The sequence below is a fragment of the Ambystoma mexicanum genome, chromosome 3q (genome assembly GCF_040938575.1).
Source record: "Ambystoma mexicanum isolate Mex_15411 chromosome 3q, UKY_AmexF1_1, whole genome shotgun sequence".
In the NCBI taxonomy this organism is placed as follows: Eukaryota; Metazoa; Chordata; class Amphibia; order Caudata; family Ambystomatidae; genus Ambystoma; species Ambystoma mexicanum.
In genome coordinates, this window is record NC_090926.1 from 904,433,676 (window position 1) to 904,457,394 (window position 23,719).

General features: G+C 44.9%; 1 protein-coding gene across 2 annotated transcripts in view; it reads left to right on the forward strand.

The window, feature by feature from the left end:
- CEP112 (centrosomal protein 112) overlaps nt 1-23,719 on the forward strand; it is a 3,147,769-nt gene that overhangs the window by 524,427 nt on the left and 2,599,623 nt on the right. For both annotated transcript variants that reach the window (XR_011305153.1, XM_069655053.1), the window contains exon 9: nt 563-649. Coding sequence is in view for 1 of the 2 variants with exons in the window: in XM_069655053.1 (XP_069511154.1) it covers nt 563-649 (87 nt within the window). In the remaining variant the exon portion in view is untranslated. The remainder of the gene's footprint in view (nt 1-562; nt 650-23,719) is intronic.

The window sequence follows — 23,719 nt, forward strand, 5'->3', positions numbered from 1 at the left end:
AAACCATCGCACTGGATATTAAATGAGTTCCAGAACGCGTGTAGGAACTGTCCTCTAAATTCTGTCAGCCTTTCTGTTATATATGAAAGTTGATGTGCCTCCGAGGTCGACTGCTCTATAATACACTCACTTATGACTGAAATGACAGCAGGGCTTGCACAAGTCAGTCGGTCTAAAGAGCATAGAAATGCTCCGAAGAGAACTTTTGTTGTAGCTGTAGAGTACATATGAGATTCTGTACGTAGAAACGTATGGAGAGTAGGCTCTCTGTGAGACCAAATTATAATAAAAACCATAACTTGTAATAGACTAGACAGCACAATGTACAGATTTTACGTACTTGCATTACATATTTGCTATTTTTGATACAATAAAATATCATGTGCATAAACTGCACATTTTTTGAAGAAGTGGCAAGACTAGAATTGTAACCTAAGATTCCAAGGTTAGCAACTTTAGTGCCTTGACTACGTTTCCTATATCCATGGAAACTTTCTAAGCCCTGCCAAACTGTTATTGTTGTCAAAGTAATCAAACATGGTTTTCTTTTCTCTCTCTAAAGTTGGAAATGAAGACAAAAATGATGGAAGCCAAATTCCACGAAGAAAAACTCCAGTTGCAACAGAGACACGATGTTGAGGTACAAAAGGTAAGAGACATTTGTGCGATATGTTGTTCCTGCAAATTACTGCTTTTTCCGTGCCTGGCACCAGTCGTCTGCAGCCGTCTTGAGTGCCTAACCCTTGTTCATGCTTTCATGAAGCACAGAGACCCCTACAGCATTTGTTTCACCTGCTGTCATGCAGAAAGTACACTTTGAAACCCCTGAAAGGCTTCAGTGCTTCCAGGAACAAAGTGTGCGAGATGAAAAAGAAGGTTAAAACACATCCTTGCATGACTTGCTGGGCCCTGTGGGAAAGTACACAAGACCTCATGTACTCGCATATGTTTGCATCTGGCACAAATGTCAATACATATGGACATTGTTCTCTAATAAGCATTTAAGTGCAGACTTGTCAAGCAAATGAATTGTGTACTTGTATCCGAAAATGTAACTTTTACTATCTATTGATTACTCTCATAAAAAATGTAATATGAAAAGTGGTTGATTTTAAATACATTTTTTTAAATCACCTTTCTGGAAATCATGAGAGAAATTTTCAATCACTGGCAAAGTGGGGGATTCGAGGGAGCGGTGGCGATCAGCAGGGCAAAGTAGGGGATTAAAGGGAGCGGCAGCGGGGTACATCCACAGGAAATGACAAACAAGACAATTAAGGGGCAGCGCCAGAAAGCCCCAGAAAAACAAAACTAATTTAAAAGGAGTGAAAAACAAAATGAAATCCAAAAGACAATATTTAAAAGAAATGATTGTAAAGAAGTGCATACAATAAGACTAAGATATTCCCAAAAAAGAAATTGAGAAATAATAATTAAAGATTTCCTGTAAGAGCATTCTGCTTCTGGACAATTGACAGAAAATCATGCTTTACCTCGAAGATCAGAGACTATCACCTCCCGAATCCTGCTTTGTAGCAGACTCACAGAGACCTACTTTGGCATGTGGCTGATGCTGTGTGCAGGAAGCGAGCTTGGCCTGCTTCTTGCCTGAGCTTGGAATTGCGGGGAAACAGTAAAGATGGCATGACGCTGGCATAGCCGTTCCTGTGCTTGGCTCTAGTTTTCTGCCCCATTGGCCAGGTCCATACATGCACCTATCCAAACATGCCAGGGTCCGACAATAGACATGGAGGTCGACACCCCCTTAAGCCAACGCGTGTGCAGAATGCAGCACAGCTCGAAAACTGGGAATGCTATTATGAGGGGTTATTTTAGCTTTAAAAATAAAACCGTCCATGCAAAGTGGGGAGATATACCAGCCCACAACTTTCAGAAAGCTGCAGTATCACTCTGGCTCCTACGTAGGTTACTGCAGTTTAAGACTGATTTAAAAAAGACCTTCACTCTCTGCTTGTATCTTCACCACAGTTGCTTGTGGCTTCCTGCACAGAGATAGCTGTTTGCAACGTATCACTATAGTTTATGTGGTGTGTTGGAAGAAGGTGGACACTTGAAGGGCATTATGATCATTGTTTATTAAAATAATAATAAAACTTCTCTTTCCCGTGGGCAACTTTCTCTCCCTATTTTACTGTATAGGGATTGTTCAGGTTGTTGTGCAGAAGGATTTTAATATGTCATCGGAGGTTGGGGACAATAACGCCTGCCCCAACGTCTAACCCATATCTCTAGGCCAATCCTCATTTTAAAGCTACCCTAAACTAGGTGCGGGGAGTGACCAAGGTAAGGCCTGTGGGAATCCAGCGTCTCTTCCCAGGTGGAATCAAGATTTCAAAGGGATTATGTCCTACGACGTATTCCTTATCTTGATAGATTACATTCCAGCTTGCTGGCCTCAGAAATGTTTTCACTATAGGGCGCTGCGCGTCGACGTCCCTCGAGCTGGTGTCCCTCGACAGCCTCCGTCTCAGCGCCAACATCATCGTGCGTATAAATAGACTCGCGCAGCGTCCGTTGTTTAGTTCCGTTTTTCCGCACTTCATGGGCCTCAGAATCGTTTTGCTCAGTTCTTTCTTCAAGTAGATTCAACTTATTCTTCGAAGATATCATCTTTATTCGATGGCTTTCTCATCCGAACCGTCGACCCCACAGTCCGGCTTCAAAAAGTGTCGTGATTGTGGGAAGAAAATGTCATTGACGGATCCTCACAGGATCTGTTTGTGGTGCCTGGGATCGGCGAATCACTGATGGAAATGCGAGGACTGTATGTCCATAACGGCAAAAGCCTTGAGGAGCGTAAGGGGAAGCTTGAAAGAGGTAAGACTCTTAAAACCTCTACTCCCTCGAAAGTTTCTTCGGCAGAGTCGAGACATTCGTCTCCTCGCCGTCACAGGAAACATTCCCGTTCAAGGTCTCAAAGCGGTTCTCATCATTCTTCGAGATCGAAACACTCTAAGAAGAGGCGACGTAGATCTCCCTCTTCTTCGTCTTCTTCTGTCTCCCCGGAAAGGATCACCGACCCCCTCGGAGACGGCTAAAGGTGATACCCTGGGTGAAAGACCCGAAAAATCAAAATGCTGTGAGTCGTTGCACCCGGCGAAAGAAACTACCCGAGAGCGTCATGAACCCTCTAGTAAAGGCAGTAAATCCGTGTCATCGACGCCGTCGTCGAAGGTTTCTTCGACTCATAAATCTGCGTCATCAACGCCTTTGACGAAGGGTCCGTTGACGCAAAAATCGGTTGCATCGACACCGTCTTCAACGCCTATGTCGACGCCGATAAAAGACAGACCTACAGCTGTCACTACATCTCAGACAGTAGAGGTGTCGAGGACCTCGACCATTATCTCGAGGATGCCGTCAACAACCTCGACGACTCGGAGTAGGATTCCGATCCTCTCGAGTACTTCGAGGCCTCTTCTAACTTTTGCAATGCCCTTTTCGGGTTTGTCGAAGCCTTTGACTTCCACGTCGACAACTTCAACGTTTTCTCAACCGGTGACAACCAATTTGGCCCCCTGTGCTCTACAAATGGGTTTTAAACCATACCCTAGGTCTGATTACTTTAGAGCTTTGTTCTCTATATATGAGGAAGGGGAGGATTCCGACCATGATAGAACTTTTGGTTTACAAAGGATCACAACACCTATACCAGAGGAATTTATCTCTGAAGAGAACAGGTTAAAAGATCTTCAAGACTCTTTACATGAAGCAAGTGGTTTAGATACTTCTCCAGAAGTAGAGTGTGCTAAACCAGACCCTGGGGAGCATGCTGAGACCCCTTATAGGGTTTTGATGGCTAGAATAATAGAATTGATAGGGTGGTTACACCTACAACTTCTTTTCAGCAGGATGACCTTACTGACATTTTAGTTAAAGGTCCACAGGAAGATCATGTTGTTCCTTTTCATACTGCTTTACAAAGAAAGATCTCTGCTAATTGGGAAGCCCCTGAAGTTAGCCCTGCAGTTAACAAGAAACTATCTGCCAAATACAGGATATCTGCTACAGATCCTGAATACTTGAGCAAACATCCAACTCCAGAGAGTTTGGTTGTACAAGCAGCAACTTCATCAAATAGTAGATCTGCATACCCTACTATTCCACAGAACAGGGACGATAAAAGGTTTGATGCTATGTCAAAAAAGTATTTTCGGCATGTAGCATAGCGCTTAAATCTATTAACGCCACTTGCACGCTTGTGTAAGAAGATTCAATTCAACACTACAGCTAAGTCAATGCCTAGTCTGGGATACTGAATGGAAACCCTTATTGATATATATTTATGTCCAGTTCATGAGTTCTGGATGACTACCCCTATATAACACCCCTCTCTTAGAATCCCCCTGACCCCACTGAGCCAAGAAGTAGTTCTGTTTTGCAAGTTTAAAAGGTTTATTTGAGAAATAAGACAAAATATAGATACCCCGCTTTTATAATAAATTAATAATCGATATCGCCCTTATAAATATAATGTTAATCAACAATGGGTAATCTGACACTAGCACACTTCTTTATAATCAATGAGGAGTTAGTATAGGATGGATCAAGTAGCAAAAATACTTTTATGATTTCAAGGGAAAAGCAATGAGGAATAAAATGCAGTACAGAAATACTTGATATGATTTTAGCAAAAGATAAGATAATCACTTTTTCTCTGGCAATTCACCCCCCTCCCCTATGCAATGTAAGAAATGGAAGGGGATGGAAGTAACACACACAGTTCTCAGGAAGGCAATCAAATACAATACGAAATTCAATTCCCACCCAGCAAGCTTAGAGAAAACCGGTATGAGTTTTAAAACACAGGCCCAAGTGCTTTGAATGTGGTGGCAATGAAGTGAGAAATATGATGAAAATGCTTTTAATTCCCTTTAGGAGGTTCAGGGTGAGTGAGAGATACTTGGGATGAGTTCAGGCTCACTTTAGCAATGATTCAGAGATGGTGATTAAGAGGCACACAAATTTTTAGCAAGGAAAGAAATGACTGCTGATGGTTACACGGGCTGGATTTTTAACCAAATCGCAAATCGCGGTAGAATTCGCGAGTGCGTGAATCGTGATTGCGGAAAAAGTATAGTCGGTTCTAGGCTTGTTGGAAGGCTTAGATTCTAAGCTTTCAGAGGAAAGTTAAACCAAGTTCGTAGCCCAAACGGTTCCAGAGATATGAACGATTTTGTAAAGGTCGTTTTTCGGATTTAATGTAAACTCAAAATGACAGGTGACAGCTTTGCAGCTGCAGAATTGACAAATGACAGTGGTGCAGCTTTACAAATGACAGGTAACAGTTAGGAGGCAGTTCTACTTAGGTTAAATAGATTGAATTATATTACTTTAAACTAAGAGATTTGGTTTTGCCCCGTCCTAGCTGTACTCACAATATATTTGGAAGGACTGGGTCTCGTCACGGATCTGATCAATCAGGCTAGCGGCACTTCACAGCGATCTGGTCTCTGGGTCTGCGGGTCTGGCACTGGTCTGGTCTGTCCGGATACAGCGGTCTCTGCACGGCTCCTGGATCTCTGCACTGGTCCTGGCAAAAGTTCTTGGCAAGGGATTCAAGCAGCTCACCCGGCGGTGAGTAGCTTGCAGTGATTTGAGGCCTGCTGCAGAGAACTCGGCTGGTGGTTTTAGGCCTCTGATTTAGGTTCTAAAGTATAAGTTCTAGGTTCTGGAGTATGTAGCTGGAGTCAGTCTGGAACTGGTATCTTCTGGATGGTGTGTGGTCCGGCAAAACGCTCCGCAGCAACTGGATTTGACTGTGCTCTCTAGCTTCCAGTGGCTCTTTTTATGTCTTTTGAAAGTGGGTGTGTGCGCAGCATCACTAAGCCAACCCCTCTCTCAACTGATCATTGGTCAAGCTTTTCTCTCTTCCTTGATAGGGGAAAGGAAATGTGAGTCATGGTGATGCTGTTTTATGGCCTGCAGAAAGGACACTCCCCTGTCAAATTGCACCCAAATCTATATTTGACCCAAATACATGCACAGTTGTTTGTCATTGCATACACACATCATGCATTACTGATGGGAGGCACTGTTCCGACCCTGGCGTTTCTAGGAGCTTGGGTAAAGAAATGGCAACTTTTGCACTTTTTAGTAGCTTTCCCCATATCAGATTTTTCTCCAAATTTATACAATTGTGTCCAAGGCATGTGGGCATTTAGATAAGGAAGTGTCAGATTTTTAACATGCATAGATTTAGAGTAACAACCTCTTTTCCGCTCGTAAACCCCCAGATCATACCACTGGGTCCTAAAACCTCTTAAAATGTGGGCAGAAAAATCACAAGAACTATGGTATCATTTAGATAATTTTGACAAGTCCGCACCATGAGTTATACATCTTTCTTAAAATCATATTCTGGCCAACAGGAGTGTGTCTTCCCAGGTCACATGGTTGAGAAACCAGTTTGCCCACTTTCTTTAAGCTCAGCCTGTTCTCAGAGGGGACTGCCCCTCCCCGTTTCTCCTAAGAGGAAGCCACTTTTACGACGCCCCCAATATAACATTTGCCTGAGTCCAGGATAGGCCTTTGTTCATCTCCCTGTAGTCCCCAGCTGCTCCACCCCTAATCTAATCAGAGAGGTGACAACTCCTTTTGGCAAGGGGAAGAGTGGCTGAGCAGGTTTTAACTCCTGTGGGGGTAGATGTCAGGCAGAATTGGAATCTCTTTAAGCCAGTTTTTAGCTACATGTCATTTTTTTGTTCCCCAGTTTGTCAATACAATTTTTACATATGCAGCTAGAATGCTGATTCTAAGTTCAAAGCTATGACATTTTAACAGTTACAAACTATGTGACACTCAAAAGTAGGTCACTCAGTTAATTTAAACATTTCGATTTTGGTGGTTTTAATCCAGTTTCAGTTAGGCTGCTGACATGCATAGCTCAGCCAGTTTTGTTATGAACATTGTTTTGGGCTCTTCATCTTCCCAGATTTTGTATGCACACATACTTCATTCTGCCAGATGTCCGCTGGTGTTCAGTGGGATTTTTGGATGTGTTGCAATGTTTGAAAATAGGCATTTTGAGCTGGCATTCAGAGAAACCAAAGGTAATTTTAAAGCGTTTTTGAGCTAACAGGCGCTGCTGTTTTACCTTTAGCACCCATTCCACTCATGGCACCCTGGCCCATCATGCTCGCACTGGTGGGTGGCAAGTTAGGCAGCCATTTTGGTGGAAGCACAAACTGCGTGGTTCTCCTGGATTCTGGCGCACATGTGGGCTTTTTGGCCATCTTGGATTTTCTAAGCCCACAGCACCAAATGTTCCAGCATGATAGCTCAAACGTGGGTCAGGACACCCAACATTTACAAGATTCAGCCATACACTTTGGGAGTGTGCTTCATCTGCGGCTGACTGTCTCCCAGAAGGAGAGGAAAGGGAAGCATTTTTAAACATCATCAAAGATGGGAAAGATGCAATGTGCAAGTTCTTTCAAACTGGCATTGATTCTGCTGACAGTAACAGCTGGGCCATGGCGGCAAGTACCACAATCCGCAGATTTGCATGGTTACAAACATCCAAGGCAGCAGCAAAATCCCTTGGGGCTGCAATCCGACAGACTCCGAATCGCCCCTCAGGAACCTCCTGGAGGAGTAGGTCCTTTTGCTTTTACTCCGCATTCGGAAAAGGCAGAGGACAGCCAGCTCAAAGGGGTCAGAAACGATTCACCCGTGGTGGATGGGGAAAAGGTAAAAAAAACGCAGCGGCAGGTGCCGCTTTACCCTCGGCATCTGCGTCAGCCACTTCTAAACCCCTCTGAGGTCTCCCCTCACAACACACCAGTAGGGGGCAGGTTAACTCAACATCTGGCAGAATGGCAGGCTATTACTTCAGATGCTTGGGTATTGGAAACAGTTGCCCAAGGTTACTGCCTGCCCTTCCTACACACCCCTCAGAGTCATCCACCGGGGAACAACTCTTTGAAGTTTCCAGACCCGCTCCTTATGCAGGAGATTGTAGACCTGCTAGAGAAAGGTGCCATAGAACCGGTACCTGTAGCGGAGAGGAACAAGGGTTGGTTTTCTCCCTACTTCCTAGTACTAAAGAAGGACAGAGGACTGAGACCCATCTTGGACTTGAGGGAATTGAGCAAATTCCTCAGGAAAGACAAGTTCAAGATTTTAACCCTTTGTCAGATCCTCCAGGCCCTCCAGCTTCAGGACTGGTTGGTATCTCTGGACCTTCAGGATGCTTATTTCCATGTGCCAATCCATCTCAAACACAGGAAATACCTGAGGTTCACAATTGGCAACTCTCACTATCAATTTCGAGTTCTGCCATTTGGGCGAACCTCCGCCCCGAGGATCTTCACCAAGCTAATGTCTGTAGTGGCTGCAAGTCTAAGGAGGGAAGGGATCCACGTGTACCCCTACCTAGACGAATGGTTGATCAGAGCAGTATCTTCGGAACAAGCTCAGATCCAGGTAGATTATGTCTGCCACTTCCTTCACAAGCTGGGCTTCTCCCTCAACTTAAAGAACTCTCAGATGATACCATCACAGAGACTCCAGTTCATTGGAGCAGTCCTGGACACTTCCCTGGGGAAAGCCTTGCCACCAAAGGTGAGGGCTCAAGGTATTCTACAGATGGTCACCAAGTTTCAAAATGCCCAACGTCTACCAACTTTCGACTTTTTGAGGTTGCTAGGCCTCATGGCATCCTGCATCTTCCTAGTGCCATAGGCTCGCCTGAGAATGAGATCCCTCCAGTGGGCTCTAAGAACCCAATGGTCGCAATTCTCGGGAAGAATGTCAGATCTCCTTCAAGTCCCGGACAGAGTGGCTCGAGACCTTCAGTGGTGGGCCTGTCAGGAGAACATGTTGAAAGGAGAACACTTTTGGCAACCATGGCCGGAGATAACAGTAGTCACGGATGCCTCACTAACGGGGTGGGGAGTCCATGCCAACGACTTGACCATCAGCGGTCGTCGTTGGTCTCCATCAGAGTCCAGACTACACATCAACCTGTTGGAGCGGAGAGCAATCAGACTAGCGCTGAAGGCTTTTCTGCCATCTTTACAGGGGAAGAATGTCCTAATAATGACAGACAACACAGTGGCCATGCACTACCTCAACAAAAGAGGAGGCGTAGGATCACTGCCACTGTGCAGAGAGGCGATGCAGCTATGGTTTTGGGCAATTCAAGAAGGAATCTCTCTGTCGGCAGTTCACCTAGCCGGAGAGAAGAACTTGACAGCGGATGCTCTGAGCAGGCAGAGCACAGTCTCCCATGAGTGGGAGCTAGATCAGGAAGTCCTTCAAGAGATCTTCACCCTTTGGGGAACCCCTCAAGTGGATCTGTTTGCCACCAATATCAACAGGAAGTGCGATCAGTTTTGTTCAAGGGAATTTCCCCCGAGAGGAGCTCTAGGGGATGCGTTCGTAGTAGACTGGGAGTTTCCACTTCTATAGGCGTTTCCTCCAGTCCCTGTCATTCCTCAGATGATCAGGAGGTTGAGAAGATTCCGGGAGACTATGATCCTAATTGCCCCGGATTGGGCCAGGAGAACGTGGTACCCGGACCTTCTGGACATGTCCATCTGCCCTCCGATTCGTCTTCCGCAAAGAGAGGATCTTCTCTCGCAGAAGGGAGGTCAGGTTCTCCATCCAGACATCAGAGCCCTCAACCTTCACGCTTGGTTTCTGAAAGGTTGAGATGCAAGGATTGGGACCTCCCGGATGACGTCATGGGGGGGTTGCTGTCAGCTAGAAGTCCAGCAACAAAGACTTTATACCGCTGCCGTTGGAACAGATTTGCAGCTGGTGTATAGAAAAGAATATCCAACCCTTTTCATGCAGTACACCAATGGTGTTATCTTTTTTGCTCTATTTGGCGAATTCAGGTCTTCAAGTTGGTACGATCAAGGGCTACCTCGCAGCGCTGTCAATCTTTAAGCGCACTGCGGAGGAGCCATCATATTTCAAATTAACCCTAGTAATCCAATTTCTGAAAGGGTTAACTAATGTCTATCCCCCAAGGCCGTTCCAAGTTCCCTTGTGGGACTTAAATCTAGTCTTACATTTTCTGATGGGTACTCCTTTTGAACCACTCCATTCTTTTTCATTAAGATTTCTCACCCTTAAAACAGTCTTCCTAGTGGCTCTAACATCTGCAAGAAGAGTGAGCGAATTACAAGCTCTATCTTGCAAACCTCCTCATACAATTTTTCTCAAAGACAAAGTTGTTTTACAAGTGAAGCCTAATTTACTCACCAAGGTGGTCTCTGAGTTCCACATCACTCAGAAAATAAACTTACCTTCATTCTATCCTCCTCCCCATCCAGGGAAAGAGGAATGTAATCTTTCAAGATGAGGAATACGTCAGAGGAACATCCCATCGAAAGAATGTTACAAGGTAAGAAGTAACTTGTTCTTCTTCAGTACCTTGTAAATCAAACCTGATGGATTCTTCCGCGATTACCATACAGGCTTCGGCACTCAATTTAGTATACAGCACAGGTTCCCAATGTCTGTCAGTCGTTAGAGATCGCATTCCTGATACCATATATAGAGGGTCGGAAGAAGGAGGCGGACACTTGATGCACATTATGAGTATTGTTTATTACAAGAATAATAGTAAGGCATCTATTTCCATATTGCTAAAGGGGTTTCCCTGCCTATAAAAATAACTTGAGGTGCTTGTCAGTCATCAGGAATTCCCAAATTAATATGTCCTCCCTCCTAAACTAATTCTACCTGGCCCTACCACTATCTTAACTAACTAAAATGGCACTAGGACGATGTCTCCCCTTTTCTGGCTTTCTATTGTGACAATGTCTCTGCTTAGTTAATCGTTATGATATGATTTATTTATATAGCGCCTATACACAATGTGTTTCAAAGCGCTTCAGGCAGGGGAGGGAACAAGCCCCGCCCACCTGGTGCCTTCCTGGTTGCCGCTCCTTTTCACCACTTAGCAAGCCCCGCCCACCCGTCCAGGGACAATTCTGATAGAGTAAGTGCATAGAAGAAAGTCAGGGGAGAAAGGGAGGAGATGGGAAAAGGGAGAAAGGGAGGGGAGGGGAGGAGAGAACAGAGAGTAAGCAGTTCTCTTCAGTAAGATATCTTCAAATACTCTCTTGCGACCTTCTGGACAAGGTCCTGTAGCTCATGTATAATATACTTAGGTTGGTCCTCCGCTTTTCTCAGTTATTTCCCAAGGCTTTGCATTACTCTTTCTTATATTTTGATCCATCCGTATGTGTCTTTCAGACTCTTGTCCTTCCAACCCTTAAGTGTTTTATCCTTTTTAGTAACCTATCCTTCCCCCTTTAATGGGTTTCCTCAGTTGGACTAATTTCTTTCTGTTTCACTTGATTTCACTTCACATTCATATTTGGAAACTTCTCTCTCAGGCTCATTTGTAACTCTCGAGATCACATTAACAATTAAGTTCGACTTTAATGACTTTACATATAATGGCTCTTCAATTTCACTGGGACGGGTTTCTCCTGGTGCATAGTCCTTAATGCCTTTGCTTTCTTGTTCTTTTGTTACTTTCTTGATTACATTAAAACAGTTCCATTTTAAAGGCTTTATCTTAAGTATCTCTTCAGTTATACTGAGACGAGTTTTTCTTGCTTTATAGCGATGTCCTGGCGGACTTGTGGTATTCCTGTTCTCCCCCTTACCTCTGTATCTGCAGGGGAATGCTTTCCGGTTCGGCATACGCTCAGGTCCTCTTCTTATGCTCCATATCCCCTGCTTGTCGGCGTCTCATGAACTCTCTTGACAGGTGGTTTTGGCGATGTTCAGTGGGTGCCCTGCCCACCACGAAGTTGTCGAGGTCACGCCACCACCGGGATAACGCTTACCTTCTCCTTCGGTTCTCTCTTCCTGGAAATACCTGATTTCCTGCGACTTTCGTAGGAGTGCTAGTCAGAACTCCTACGAAAGGCACAGGCTCCTTGGCTCTCCTTGGCTCTGCCTCCGCCAGGTGTCACATCTTCAGGGGGCTCCCCTGCTTACATTCCTCTCTCTTTGGTCGTACTTAGCCTCTCCTCTGTATGCTCTTGCTCGTCCCAGGGTGTTTGCTCTCCTCTTCTAGTCTAGTCATCTGAGTTAAATGTAGGTCTCTCCTTAAAGAGACAAGTCTTCTGTCTTGTGCACAGTAGGATATTTTAGACTCGTCTTCAGCCAAGTCCTTTGAGCTTACAATGTTCCTCTCATCTGGGTCCCATGTATGCCGTTATGGTGGATGCTCTAGGGAGTTCCTCAGAGGAACGGGAGTCTTTGTCCCCTAAGGGGATTCTCTCCCAGTGAGGTCCCACTTGCCCAGACCCCTAGGCAGGGTCTTGTAGAGCAGGCTGATGTGCTTAGCCTCAAAGCAAGAAGCTCCCCCTTGGGGAGAAGGGACAAATACCCTTGATTTGTCACAAACCCTTCCCCTTACAGTTGTGGCTTGCCCATCTCTAGTGAAAGGAAACAAGCTTAAAAAGTAGACATTTACCTGTTCTTTACCTTTCCGGTGTTAGACGGTGAAACAAAAGGTTTGTAAATCCAAGAACCACTGCATTACTATTGGGTTAGTGTGCTTTCTCAAATTCATCCAGGTCAATGGTGTGGTCTGTAACCAACCTGAATGTTCTCACAGTCAAGTAGTACCTCACGTGCATGATAGCCCATTTAATCGCCAAGGCTTCCAGTTCCACTGTAGCATTGAAAAATAATTATTTATTTGTTATGCACCGCAACCCGAAGGCATCAGGGCGCACATAGAGGACACGACACAGCGACAAACAAAGAATTCAAAGACCCAATAAGATTGTTCTTGTGGAAAAAGCTTTCTGCTGGTATATAACACTGGGTGTTTGATTCCATCATACTCTTGAGATAGTACTGCCCCCAAACCTACTTTAGATGCATTTGTTTGTAAGAGGAACTCTTTATTGAAGTCCGGCATTTTAAGGACGGGTTTGTGACAAAGTATGATCTTCATACTGTCGAAGCTCACTTGATCCTTCTTATCGCAGAGTAATTTCTGGGGTTGTGAATTTTTCAGTTTTTCTGTTAGGTTAGTGGCCATGGTGGAATAGTTCCGGATGAACCTCCTATATAGTCAGTTAATCCTAAGAAGGCACGGAGGTCTTGTTTGGTCTTGGATGTAGGTGTTAGTTGGACCGCCATTAACTTTCTCAGTTTGGGGTTGAACTAGGCCATTCCCAGAGAAAAATCTGAGATACTTTACAGTGTATTGGGCCAGATGACATGTTCGAGGGTTTGCTTTTAAATTGGCTCTTCTGAGCGCCCGGGCGTTCGAGTACAGATGATGCATGTGTTCGGGCCAGCCATCACTGTGAACCTCTATGTTATCCAGATAGGCCCCACAGAACGCTGAGTATGGTTTTAGTACTTTGTCCATCAGCTGCTGAAAAGTGTCTGGAGCTCTATGTAGGCAAAGTGTAAGACCTTAAATTGGAATAAGCCTTGTAGAGTTGAAAAGGCTGTATTTTCCTTATCGTCTGGATTCAACAGTACTTGCCATTAACCTTATGTCAAGTGTGGTGTCGATATATACTTAGCCGAACCTAGTTTTACGATTTGGCCATCAATACTGGCCATAGGATAGTTGTCAAAATTCAAAATAGAAATACCTCGGTAAACTCTGATAGCAAGTCAAGGGGCTTTTTTTCCTCCAGACTTTATAAGGACCATGCCCAGCCCCACAAATATGAGGTTTATCTGCCCCTTTTACTCCCCAAAAATAAAAATAGGGAGTGAAAATGCTCCCAACAAAAAATAGGAAACACACATGTTGAATATTATCCGCCGTGCATGGGGAAGTGCATGTAGTACTGCTTGATTGAAAAAGTAAACGTGTCTTTAAATGTGCATGAATAACTAGGTGCAAAGAAATAATTATTACCAAAACGTGTCTGTTTTCTAGTTGAAACATATGTTTACCCACTTATAAAATACTCTCATTTGATTTATATTTATGCTTCGTAAAAAATCATTTTACTCCCAACTTTAAAAAATAGGGAGTTAAATACTCTCATCTCCTAATCCTATCTGGAGCACTGACCATGGCAATTGGAAATCATCTTATTCTCCGATGTTGGTAAGAGAGCTAAGACTGACTGTCCTGCTGAAAATGAACAGTGTACAGCCTGTTTATAATAAACTGCTTGTTGTTGTTCTTGGCCTTTTCCTAGATGTTTTCTTAAAATTTCTCTTACCTGCCATATGCGTTTCCAACTTCTGAGCGGTATGGGAAATTGGTAAAATTGCCTCCTCTCTTTCCTCCCAGGTTTCCCTTAGCATGTCTAACTCATCCCACGATTCCATCCAATAGAATAGCTACAGGGAATATGCGTGTGGGTTCTTCCGGATTATGAACAAGGCCCAGGGTATCATGACATCCCAGTCTTTCCCATTGGTTTCCACCAAAATTTGCAAGATTTTCTTTTAACTTTGGATTAAAACATTCTACCAAACCATCTGTCTGGGGGTGACAGACCGACATTCGTAGGGTTTTGATTTTAAGCAATTCTTTGACCTCGTGCATTAAGCGGGACATGAAGGTAGTGCCTTGGTCATTAAGGATTTCCTTTCAAAATCTTACCTTAGACAAAAAAGGGTAACACATGTTTTAGTATCTACTGGTTAGTGTTACTGCGCATGGGGAAAGGCTTCTGAATATTGAGTAGCCTGCTCCACAATCAGTAAACCAAAAGACCCGTGAGAACCTCTTAGTCCCTAAACATAGGAATACAGATACAGAATTTCTATATTCAATGAAGTACTCGAGCCAGAGCCGCCACGTATCAAGATTATTGAAGAAGAATTGGAGACTCATCCAACTTGATCCTCGGATGAGTAATCTCTTTGCAAAGGTGCCCATGATTGCCTATAGCAGAGGCAGAAATTTCTGTGACCAGTTGTTCAAAGCGGGAAAACAATCAAAATCTAAACAATTGGTTCTACACAAACATAAAAACAGTACTTTTCCTTGCTTGAGTTGCAATAACTGTAACAACATTATGAAGGGAATATATGTAAGACACCCCCGCTCAGGTAACAAAATTGAGTTTAGGGATTTTGCTACCTGTGATAGTAGCTGCATAATTTATGGATTAAGCTGCCCATGTGGAATTGTCTATGGTGGACAGATCACAAGACGTGCGAAAGAAAGGTGGAACAAACACAAAAGTAATATCCACACACACAATAACAAGTCACCAGTTACCAGACATTTCACCGACCAAAGACACACAATATCCCAATTGCGATGTGAAGTACTTGAAGTGGTGCGCAGGCCTTTGAGAGGTGGTGATCTCAACAAGAAGCTAACACAAAGAGAACTTATATGGATAGCCAAGTTGGATTCTCTACATCCCAGCGGGATGAATGAAGAATTCTACTAGGGAGCTTTCCTATAAGACATTTGAAGTGGATATTCAGCCTGTCTAACTCTCATTATCTTTAAAATATGCTACAGAACCTGTCCATGATGTAAGCTATCTATTCACAGTGTTTGACATATCCTTGTATCAAAGTCCAAGCCTGTGACCCTTAGCATGTCCCTACAGTGCTCGCAACCATGTCTATATCATATGGATAGTCTAATAGATCATTATCTATTAATGATGATCATGCCTGGAAGGCTAAGTAAAGTCAAATAGGTCCAATAGATACTTTGTGTCCATAGCATACTATGTTGTATAACCAACACCTGATAATGCTGTTGGCAAACAGACTGTCAGATTGTGAATATGTATTATAAATTCCATCTATGAATGCGGATACACCATGGATGGTTATGAATAGCTATTAACGTATATAAGTCATACTGTGTCTAAAACTAGGTTATACAACTTAAAACTGACAAAGCCTCTGACCGGTACATCACTAGATTGTGAATATGTTGAGGTTTTACTTTAACAACTGGATTTCTAATATATTGCTGATTACAAATTTGCAACTTTATTTGAGATCTACCTGACAGATCTGTTATTCCCCCACATGGCTTCCACTATGGGAAGAGATGCCTGTAGATGATTGATTTCCTCACTTATCCCATAGCTGAATGACCTTGGCATAGGGATACACTTTGAATCTTTCCATCAAGCATTATTATTACTATTACATAATTGAGTTGTTTTCCAAGCTAGAATGATCTAGATGTACAAGCAATCTGACATCTATATCATTGACAGGTTAAGAGACTAGCCATGTATCTGTATGGCCTATGATATGCTCTTACAATTTTGTCCCATAGATCATAGCAGTAGCATTGATATATATTTACATTTGTATGCATTAAACTGCATCACTTCATTTATCTGCAGTCGCTTAATGCTTAACATGACACATTACATCAACATATCTTAAGCATAATCTCTGCTACATATGTACTTTTGTATGCATTATATTGCATCACTGGATGATTTGCTGTTGCCCATTACTCTAATTTTATGATTCTCTACACCAATAGCTCTTATTTACACAGCACACGTTCGTGCTCCTCAATATTATTCTATGCGCAGTAAAGAAGGCATGATCTACCTAGGGCAGCAATTTTTGAACCGCTGGCTCCCGCATCGCGAGTAGCCAGCGTTTATCATTATAATACAAAGAAAAAAGGATGTTAAGGTCCTCCATTAATAGTTTTTCATGCAATTATGGCTAGCTAATAGCCTTGTACAGGCCTAGACCTGTATGCAGTTTATACCTTTAACAGTATTGATCATATGAAATACCCCACTTTGACAGCATGCCTTATATCTGATTTCATCTAGATATTATCTCTGGCTGACCCCAAGAGACTTATTATAATCGATGTGGATATTTATTTATGGAAGATTGCTACATATTAGATCCTATCCATAATGGTAAGATTTCTCTACACCTATTCCCTATACTGTGGAGGACGATCCAGAGGTTCCACCTCTGATGGTGGATTTCCACAGACGTGTACACACCTTCTTTGTAGACTTTGAATACATATATTACCCTGCAGTGATACTCTCTATTATACAGATTCTATGTAGATATAATTACTTATTGGCCTGATTACAAGAGGCACCTTACTATTGATGTAGAAACCTACTCAAGGAAGATACCGTTCTAATATTCACTCTACCATTGATTGGAAGGTAATGCAGTTTGCCTCTCACTATAGCTGAATACCCTGTAGTGGGCACAATTAGGACATTTTGACCGTATTCCCCTCATTTCTCTTGTTTCCTAGTGTGACTACTTCACCCTGCAGAGCTTGACAGCAGCTTTTACTCTTTACCCATAAGAAGAAGCCCATGGGACTTTTGGGTATTCTAACCTACTTAATCCAGGTGAATATTACTCCTCAACATAGGAGAATATGCCTCTTGTATACTCAGTTCTACACTGAGAGCAGATAGATGAGACATATAAGCTAATGAATTTTGTTCTTGATTTATAGACATGAAATTTAAGATTCCGGATTTATGATGTACATATTTTGCTCCTGAAAAAGTGTAATCACCCGAAACGCGTAGAGTTCAGAACATATTATTTGAAGATTACATTTTTTGTTCCTAAATTTTATTTCTCATTAAAAGATTTGTGCGTTTTACACTGCGGGTTTGTGTATAGAATGTATTTTACATCTTTATTGACATAATAGCTAAAAATGTGACTGTTAGTTTAGTGGTATGCAGGGGGCTCGAAGGTCCTTAAGCTTAGTTATGACTCTTACCTTTCCTTTCTCAGTGAGCACTGTATCATTCCTCTGGGCAAAGGCTATGTCGGGTATGGTGTAACCTCTTCTACCTCTTCTTTACGAGCCTCCACTATGAGACGATCTGCCCCTCTGAACCCTCTTGAACCTCAACCTCTTGGAGTGTGGGGAACATGTTTTTTTCAAGAACCCCTTGGGCAACTTTCTCTCCCTCTTTTGCTGTATAGGATTGTTCCCATTGTTAGAAGGATTTTCATATCACCTCGTAAGTCCGGGTCAATAAGGCCTGTGTGAGGAGTCAGGAAGCAGACACGGACATAGAGGAGTCATGTTTTTGGTTACATACTTTTATTTAAAAATAAAGGGGTTGGAAAATACCTCACTATCCCTAATCTAGGAGGTATTTCCATACCTCAACCAAAACTAAGGGTCTTTCCTGTGTCAAGATTTCCAAAGCAAAAATGTCCAGTGTCCGAAATGGCATCCTAGCGCTTACATTCTAAAAAGTAACTGTAAGGTGTAAAGGATATTGGGCCTCATTATGAGGGTGGCAGCATGGAAATAAGGGTGCCGGTAGCAATGTAACAGCACCCTTTCCGGACCGCCACACTCTGACACTGCGGGTGGGGGCTGTTACACTGGGCAGGTCTGACCTGCCGGGCGCAATGGCCCCCGGATGACAGAGTCTTCACAGAAGCACCATACTGTCAACAACGGTGCCGGTGCTTCTGTGCACCCATTCCCATGGAGTCCCAGGACTTCAAGGAAATGGGACACTTCCCAAATCTGCAGCCTGATATCCCGGGCCGCCCGGACTTGTAATGTCACTCTGGCACCCAGTGTTACGAGGACGGCAGTAACTACCGGCGGGTTACAGCCGTCCTTGTAATGAGGCCCATTATCTTTGGCCGTGAAAGTGCACAAAATGTTCAAATCCAGCCATAGGTATAAATCGGCCCCAAAAAAATTAAACTGGTTAATATTCACGGTTCCAGGGAACGCTCCACCAAAACAAAAGTGCAAAAAAAGATATTCAAGTTCTTTGTAGAGTAAGAGGACAGCTCCCTCCTCTTTGTGTCGCAATCTACTGCTGGGGAAATGACTCCCTTCCCCAGGTTTCTTTCCACCTTTTTTTTTTAAACTCTTTTTATTGGCATTTCGTAATCAAAGGTTGCAGGTTAGGAAGCATCACATTTTAAGTTCCAGGTTCACACTGTCTCAACTCAATGTCACAAGTCTTGTTGGGTTGGCTTTGTCATTGGTACATCATTCCCTTTACCCTGAGAGGTGTTCGCTGGGGTTTCCCGGCCCGATTGCCCACATATCTGTTGTGCGATCGACTTGTGTGTGTTTGTGGTGTGACAGATTTGTGGGCATGTGTGTGCTCCTTCTCTCCATGCCGTGGCGTGTGGAGTAGGTACAAGTGTTTAGAGGTATTTTCTTTACGGTGCAGGGGTATCTTCTTCCTCCTGACTTAGTAAGTAATGAATTTACGGGTCTCATACATTGTAGGGGGCAGAGCGATAGGACGTTAAGCCCCTATATCCTGTCTCCATATCGTTGCATCTTGTTACATCTACTTGCCAGTCCTCTATTTTTGGAGATCCTGGGCCCTTCCTGCGAATTGCCACCCTTCTCTTTGCCAATAGTAGGAGCAGGGGCGTTGCTAGGGGGGGCTAAGGGGGCTAAAGCCCCTGATCTTTTGGTTGTAGCCCCGGATAGAATCTCAGGAGCTACAGCCAAAAGACTAGCTAGCCCCCAGTCCCAACAGTTCCGACAGCAGCTTAGCCCCGGGTCTTTTCCAGACCTAGCAACTCCCCTGAGTAGGAGTAACCCAATTAGTCGTCTCCTACCCTTAAGGCTACATTTGGTGTACCCCATGAGGGCTGTCATGGGATTTAGTTCCAGCTCTTCCCCAAGAATGTCCCCCACAACTTTGTAGATTGCCGTCCAGAAGGCGTGCACTGTAGGGCATTCCCATGCTATATGTAGGAAGTCGGCTCCTGGCTCATTGCATCTGTTGCAGTGTATTAGCTTGTAATTGTCATTTATCGCTGTCGGGTACCCACACAGTAGTATTTCCATTCCCCCCACTTATTTCATGCCCTAGTGAGCGTTCCCACATCTCACTAGGAGATGCCACCTGTGGTTTGAATTCCTGACACATAGCGTACATGCATGAGACCACCCTTCTGTGAAGCCCCCCGAAGATCATCCTGTCTAGTACCGGAGCCACTGTTTCTGCTCTGGGAAGTTCGAGAGTGCCGCCTGGATGGCTATATTCAGTCTGTAATACAAAAACACAACTAGAGGGCTAAGGTCCCCCTTTGTTTTTAGTTCCTCAAGTGTGATGAATTTCTCTTCAGGGAATATATCGCATAATTTGTGCACTTCCAATTTCCGCATGAAATTAACAAAGCTTTGTTCTGAGGTTAGTGGGATATTAGGGGTGAACACAACCGGCATTCCCGGGGAGTAAAGGACCTCAGTCCTTGGCCTGTGTTCAATCCGTGTCCAAGCGTCACATGTGGGCTCCACCATGTTTCTGGGCCGGCGTCCCTTGTTGGGAGCGTTAAGGATACTGGGTCGTAACAAGAAGGGGGCCGCTAATGCCCTTTCTATTTCTACGTGCCTCCTCTCGGCTTGACCACTGAACCAATAAAGGGCAAACCCGGCCCCCGCCAATGTATAGTAAGTTTCCAGATCTGGGACTGCTAACCATCGTCTGTAGATTGATGCTGTCAATTTGTCCCACAAGATTCTAGGGTGTTTACCTGCCCAAATGAAATGAGTGATTGTGGACTTCACCTCCTGAAAGATGTCAGAGGAGATTGCTATGGGCACATTAAGGAACACATATAGAAATCGGGGGAGCAGTAGCATTTTAATGAGGGAGATCCTGCCATATAGATTGAGTGGTAAATTCTTCCATCTAGTGGTCGCCTCTTTTGCCTTGTCAAGAACTTTTCGGTAGTTACTTTAGAATATTGTGGGCACATCTCTTGATATCATGACTCCTAAGTACCGGGTTTGTGTGGTGTGCCATTGGAACCCCCATTTATCAATATACTGTTTCACACTGTTCGTTAACGGAAAGAGATCTGATTTTGTTGCGTTGATCATGGGGCCAGAGAAAAGCCAGAATTGGACCACATCCTCCATGATGGGATCCAGGTTCTGCTCCGGGTCCCTGATGAAACAGCACCATGTCATCGGTGTATAACGAGATGACCATCCTGTGTTGGAAGAGCTGAATGCTCCTGTGTATGTGGGCCTCCCTGCCCCTCTCTGCCAGGGGTTCAATCGCCAGGGCAAACAGGAGTGGCGAGAGGGGGCATCCCTGTCTTGTGCCCCTACCAATATTTATTCCTGGGGTGAGTCGACTGTTCACCCTCACTTTGGCTCTGGGTGATTCGTATAGAAGTGCTACCATGGCAATGTATTGCTCCCCCAGCCCCATTCTGCGCAGGACAGTGAACAAGAAGGGCAACTCCACTGAATCGAACACTTTAGTAGTGTCTAGTAGTGCTACCACCACACTACAGCCGAGATCAGCCCAAACAGTCTCCTTATCCCGAAGGACGTGGAGCGGCCCAGAATGAATCCCGCTTGGTCAGTTTTAACCATCTTAGTCATTAGGGATGCTAACCTGGAGGCTAGTATTTTGGCTAATGTCTTAGTATCCAGATTTATGAGGGAGAAGGGCCTATATAACGCACAGTCATTGAGCGGTTTGCCTGGTGTAGGCAGAATTTTACAAGGGCCTCCCTCAGGGATTCTGGGAGTTTCTCCTCTCGGATACTTTGCTCGTACATTTGCAGGAGATATGGCCCTATCTTGGACGTGTAGTATTTACAAAATTCGGCCCCAAAACCATCAAGTCTAGGGGCTTTCCTGGACAGCAGGCATTTGATGGCCGTCAACACCTCTTCCAACATTATTGGGCAGTTTAGTCCCTCGCTGTCCACATCTGAGCACCAGTATAGGGCTGTCTGGTCTAAGTATTCTTCTATTTCTGCTTGAGTGGCCTTTTTTGTGGGACGAGTACAGGTCCGTGTAGAAGCTACCAAACTCCTGAGTGATCCCAGCATCATCAAATCTTTCTATTCCTTGTCAGTCTATCACTGATGTGACCTGCCCCTTGTGTGTTTCCAACCTTGTGGTTCTTGTCAGTAACCTCCCAGGTTTGTGTCCTTGCCCGTATTGCAACCCAGCATCCTCGCCTCCCTACATGCCAGCCTCTTAAACTGTCCCAGTAGTTGCCTAGTTTCGGCCTGCCACTTGGGGGTCCCCGGGTCCCCGCTGCCTGCAACACACCAAGGTTGGACTCCACCGAGTCTAGCGCTCACCTGATCTGCCTAAGCATACCGACCTCCTTGGCAATGCATTCCCAATAGATCACATACTTGAAGCTTTCCCAGAGGTTCCCCACTGATTCCACTGAGCCCACATTAATCTCGAAGAACGTATCTAGAGCGTTCCCTATTTCGTCGCAGAACAATGTATCCGTCAGTGCCTCCCCTTTGAACCACCACGTTTTCCTCTCTCCCCCTCCCTGATAATTCTATCTAATAGTACCGGTGTATAGTCTTAGAGGGTATGTGATAATGAAACTTCAGGAGACAGGCGGATGCTAAAACAATATTTATTCTAATGGGTAAAGGGTCCTTAACAAAACAAAGAGTATCGTCCTCTGGTTTCCTTCACCAGTGTTTGGCCCTTCCAATGTAGATTGAAGCAAGTCCCAAATTTGTCCTATATAGTGGTGTCCGGATAGGCCCACCACTCCGATCTTCGTTCCTCGTCCTCTTCTCTTTCCTGGAAAATGAGAGAACCACCTCAGTTTCATTTGGTACGCTTTTAAAGGGTTCCCTAGGTTCAAGTCCCCACCAATCAGCATCAGCATCAGCCTTGTCTGGCTTACACCTTATTGGCTGCTGAGGGGTTGTCCCGCCTCCCTTAAAGGCTGCCGTGCTAGCGTACACCATTTCCTGTTTCCCGAGACCTGGAAAACGCCAGAGGCGATCACGTGATCGCAACTGCGATCGCGTTGGGTATGGGCGTGCTCTGGGTGCCTTCCAGCCGCAACCCGCTCCGGGGCCGCCGCGGGGCACGCCACGCTGAAGGGCCGGTCGTCCCCACTCCACGCCGCCATGGAGTGCCTGCGCCCTCGTCCCCCCTCCTTCGGGGTCGGGCCTCCCGTCAGGTGAGTGCAGCTGTGATGCGCCGCATTTCCGAGCAGCGGCTCACGTTCCCTCGCTCTCGGCGTTTATGACAGCCGAGAGCGGAGGAGCCGACCCGCGGTTCCCAGGGCCCCCGATCACCGGTGCAGCCAACATATCCTGCTGGCGTCGAGGCGTATCCCCACACATCCCCACCCCAGTCCCAGGCCGTTCGGGCCGGGAAGCACACCTAGACAGGTAGTCGGCCACCAGCTGACACCTGGCCGGTTTGTGCAACGTGAGGAAGTCAAAAGGCTGGAGGGAGAGGAACCAGCGGAGCACCCTCTGGTTGGTATCTTTATGTTGCGCAAGCCACTGCAAGGGGGCGTGGTCTGTGTACAAGGTGAACCGGCGACCCAATAGGTAGTACTTAAGGGAGTCGATGGCCCATCGGATGGCCAAACATTCTTTCTCAATGGTTGAATAGGCAGCCTCATGAGGCAGCAACTTCCGGCTGATGAAGCACACAGGACGTAGGGCATCCCCCCAGTCTTGTGAGAGTACAGCCCCTAAACCCTGGTTCGAGGCGTCTGTTTGTAGGTAGAAATGTTTTTGAAAGTCCGAGCAACAAAGTACAGGATTCGATGAAATCCTATGTTTCAGGAGTTTTATGGCGTTCAGGGCGCTCGGGTTGTTGATTAGGTTTGGAACACCTTTGAGCCTTAAAGCATCGGTCAAGGGGGCAGCCACCGAGGAGAAGTCAGGAATGAACCTCCTGTAATATCCAACGAGCCCCAAGAACGCTCGGATCTGTTTCCGGTTGGTGGGAGTCGGAATATCGTGTATAGCCTGAGTCTTGGATAGTTGTGGTTTC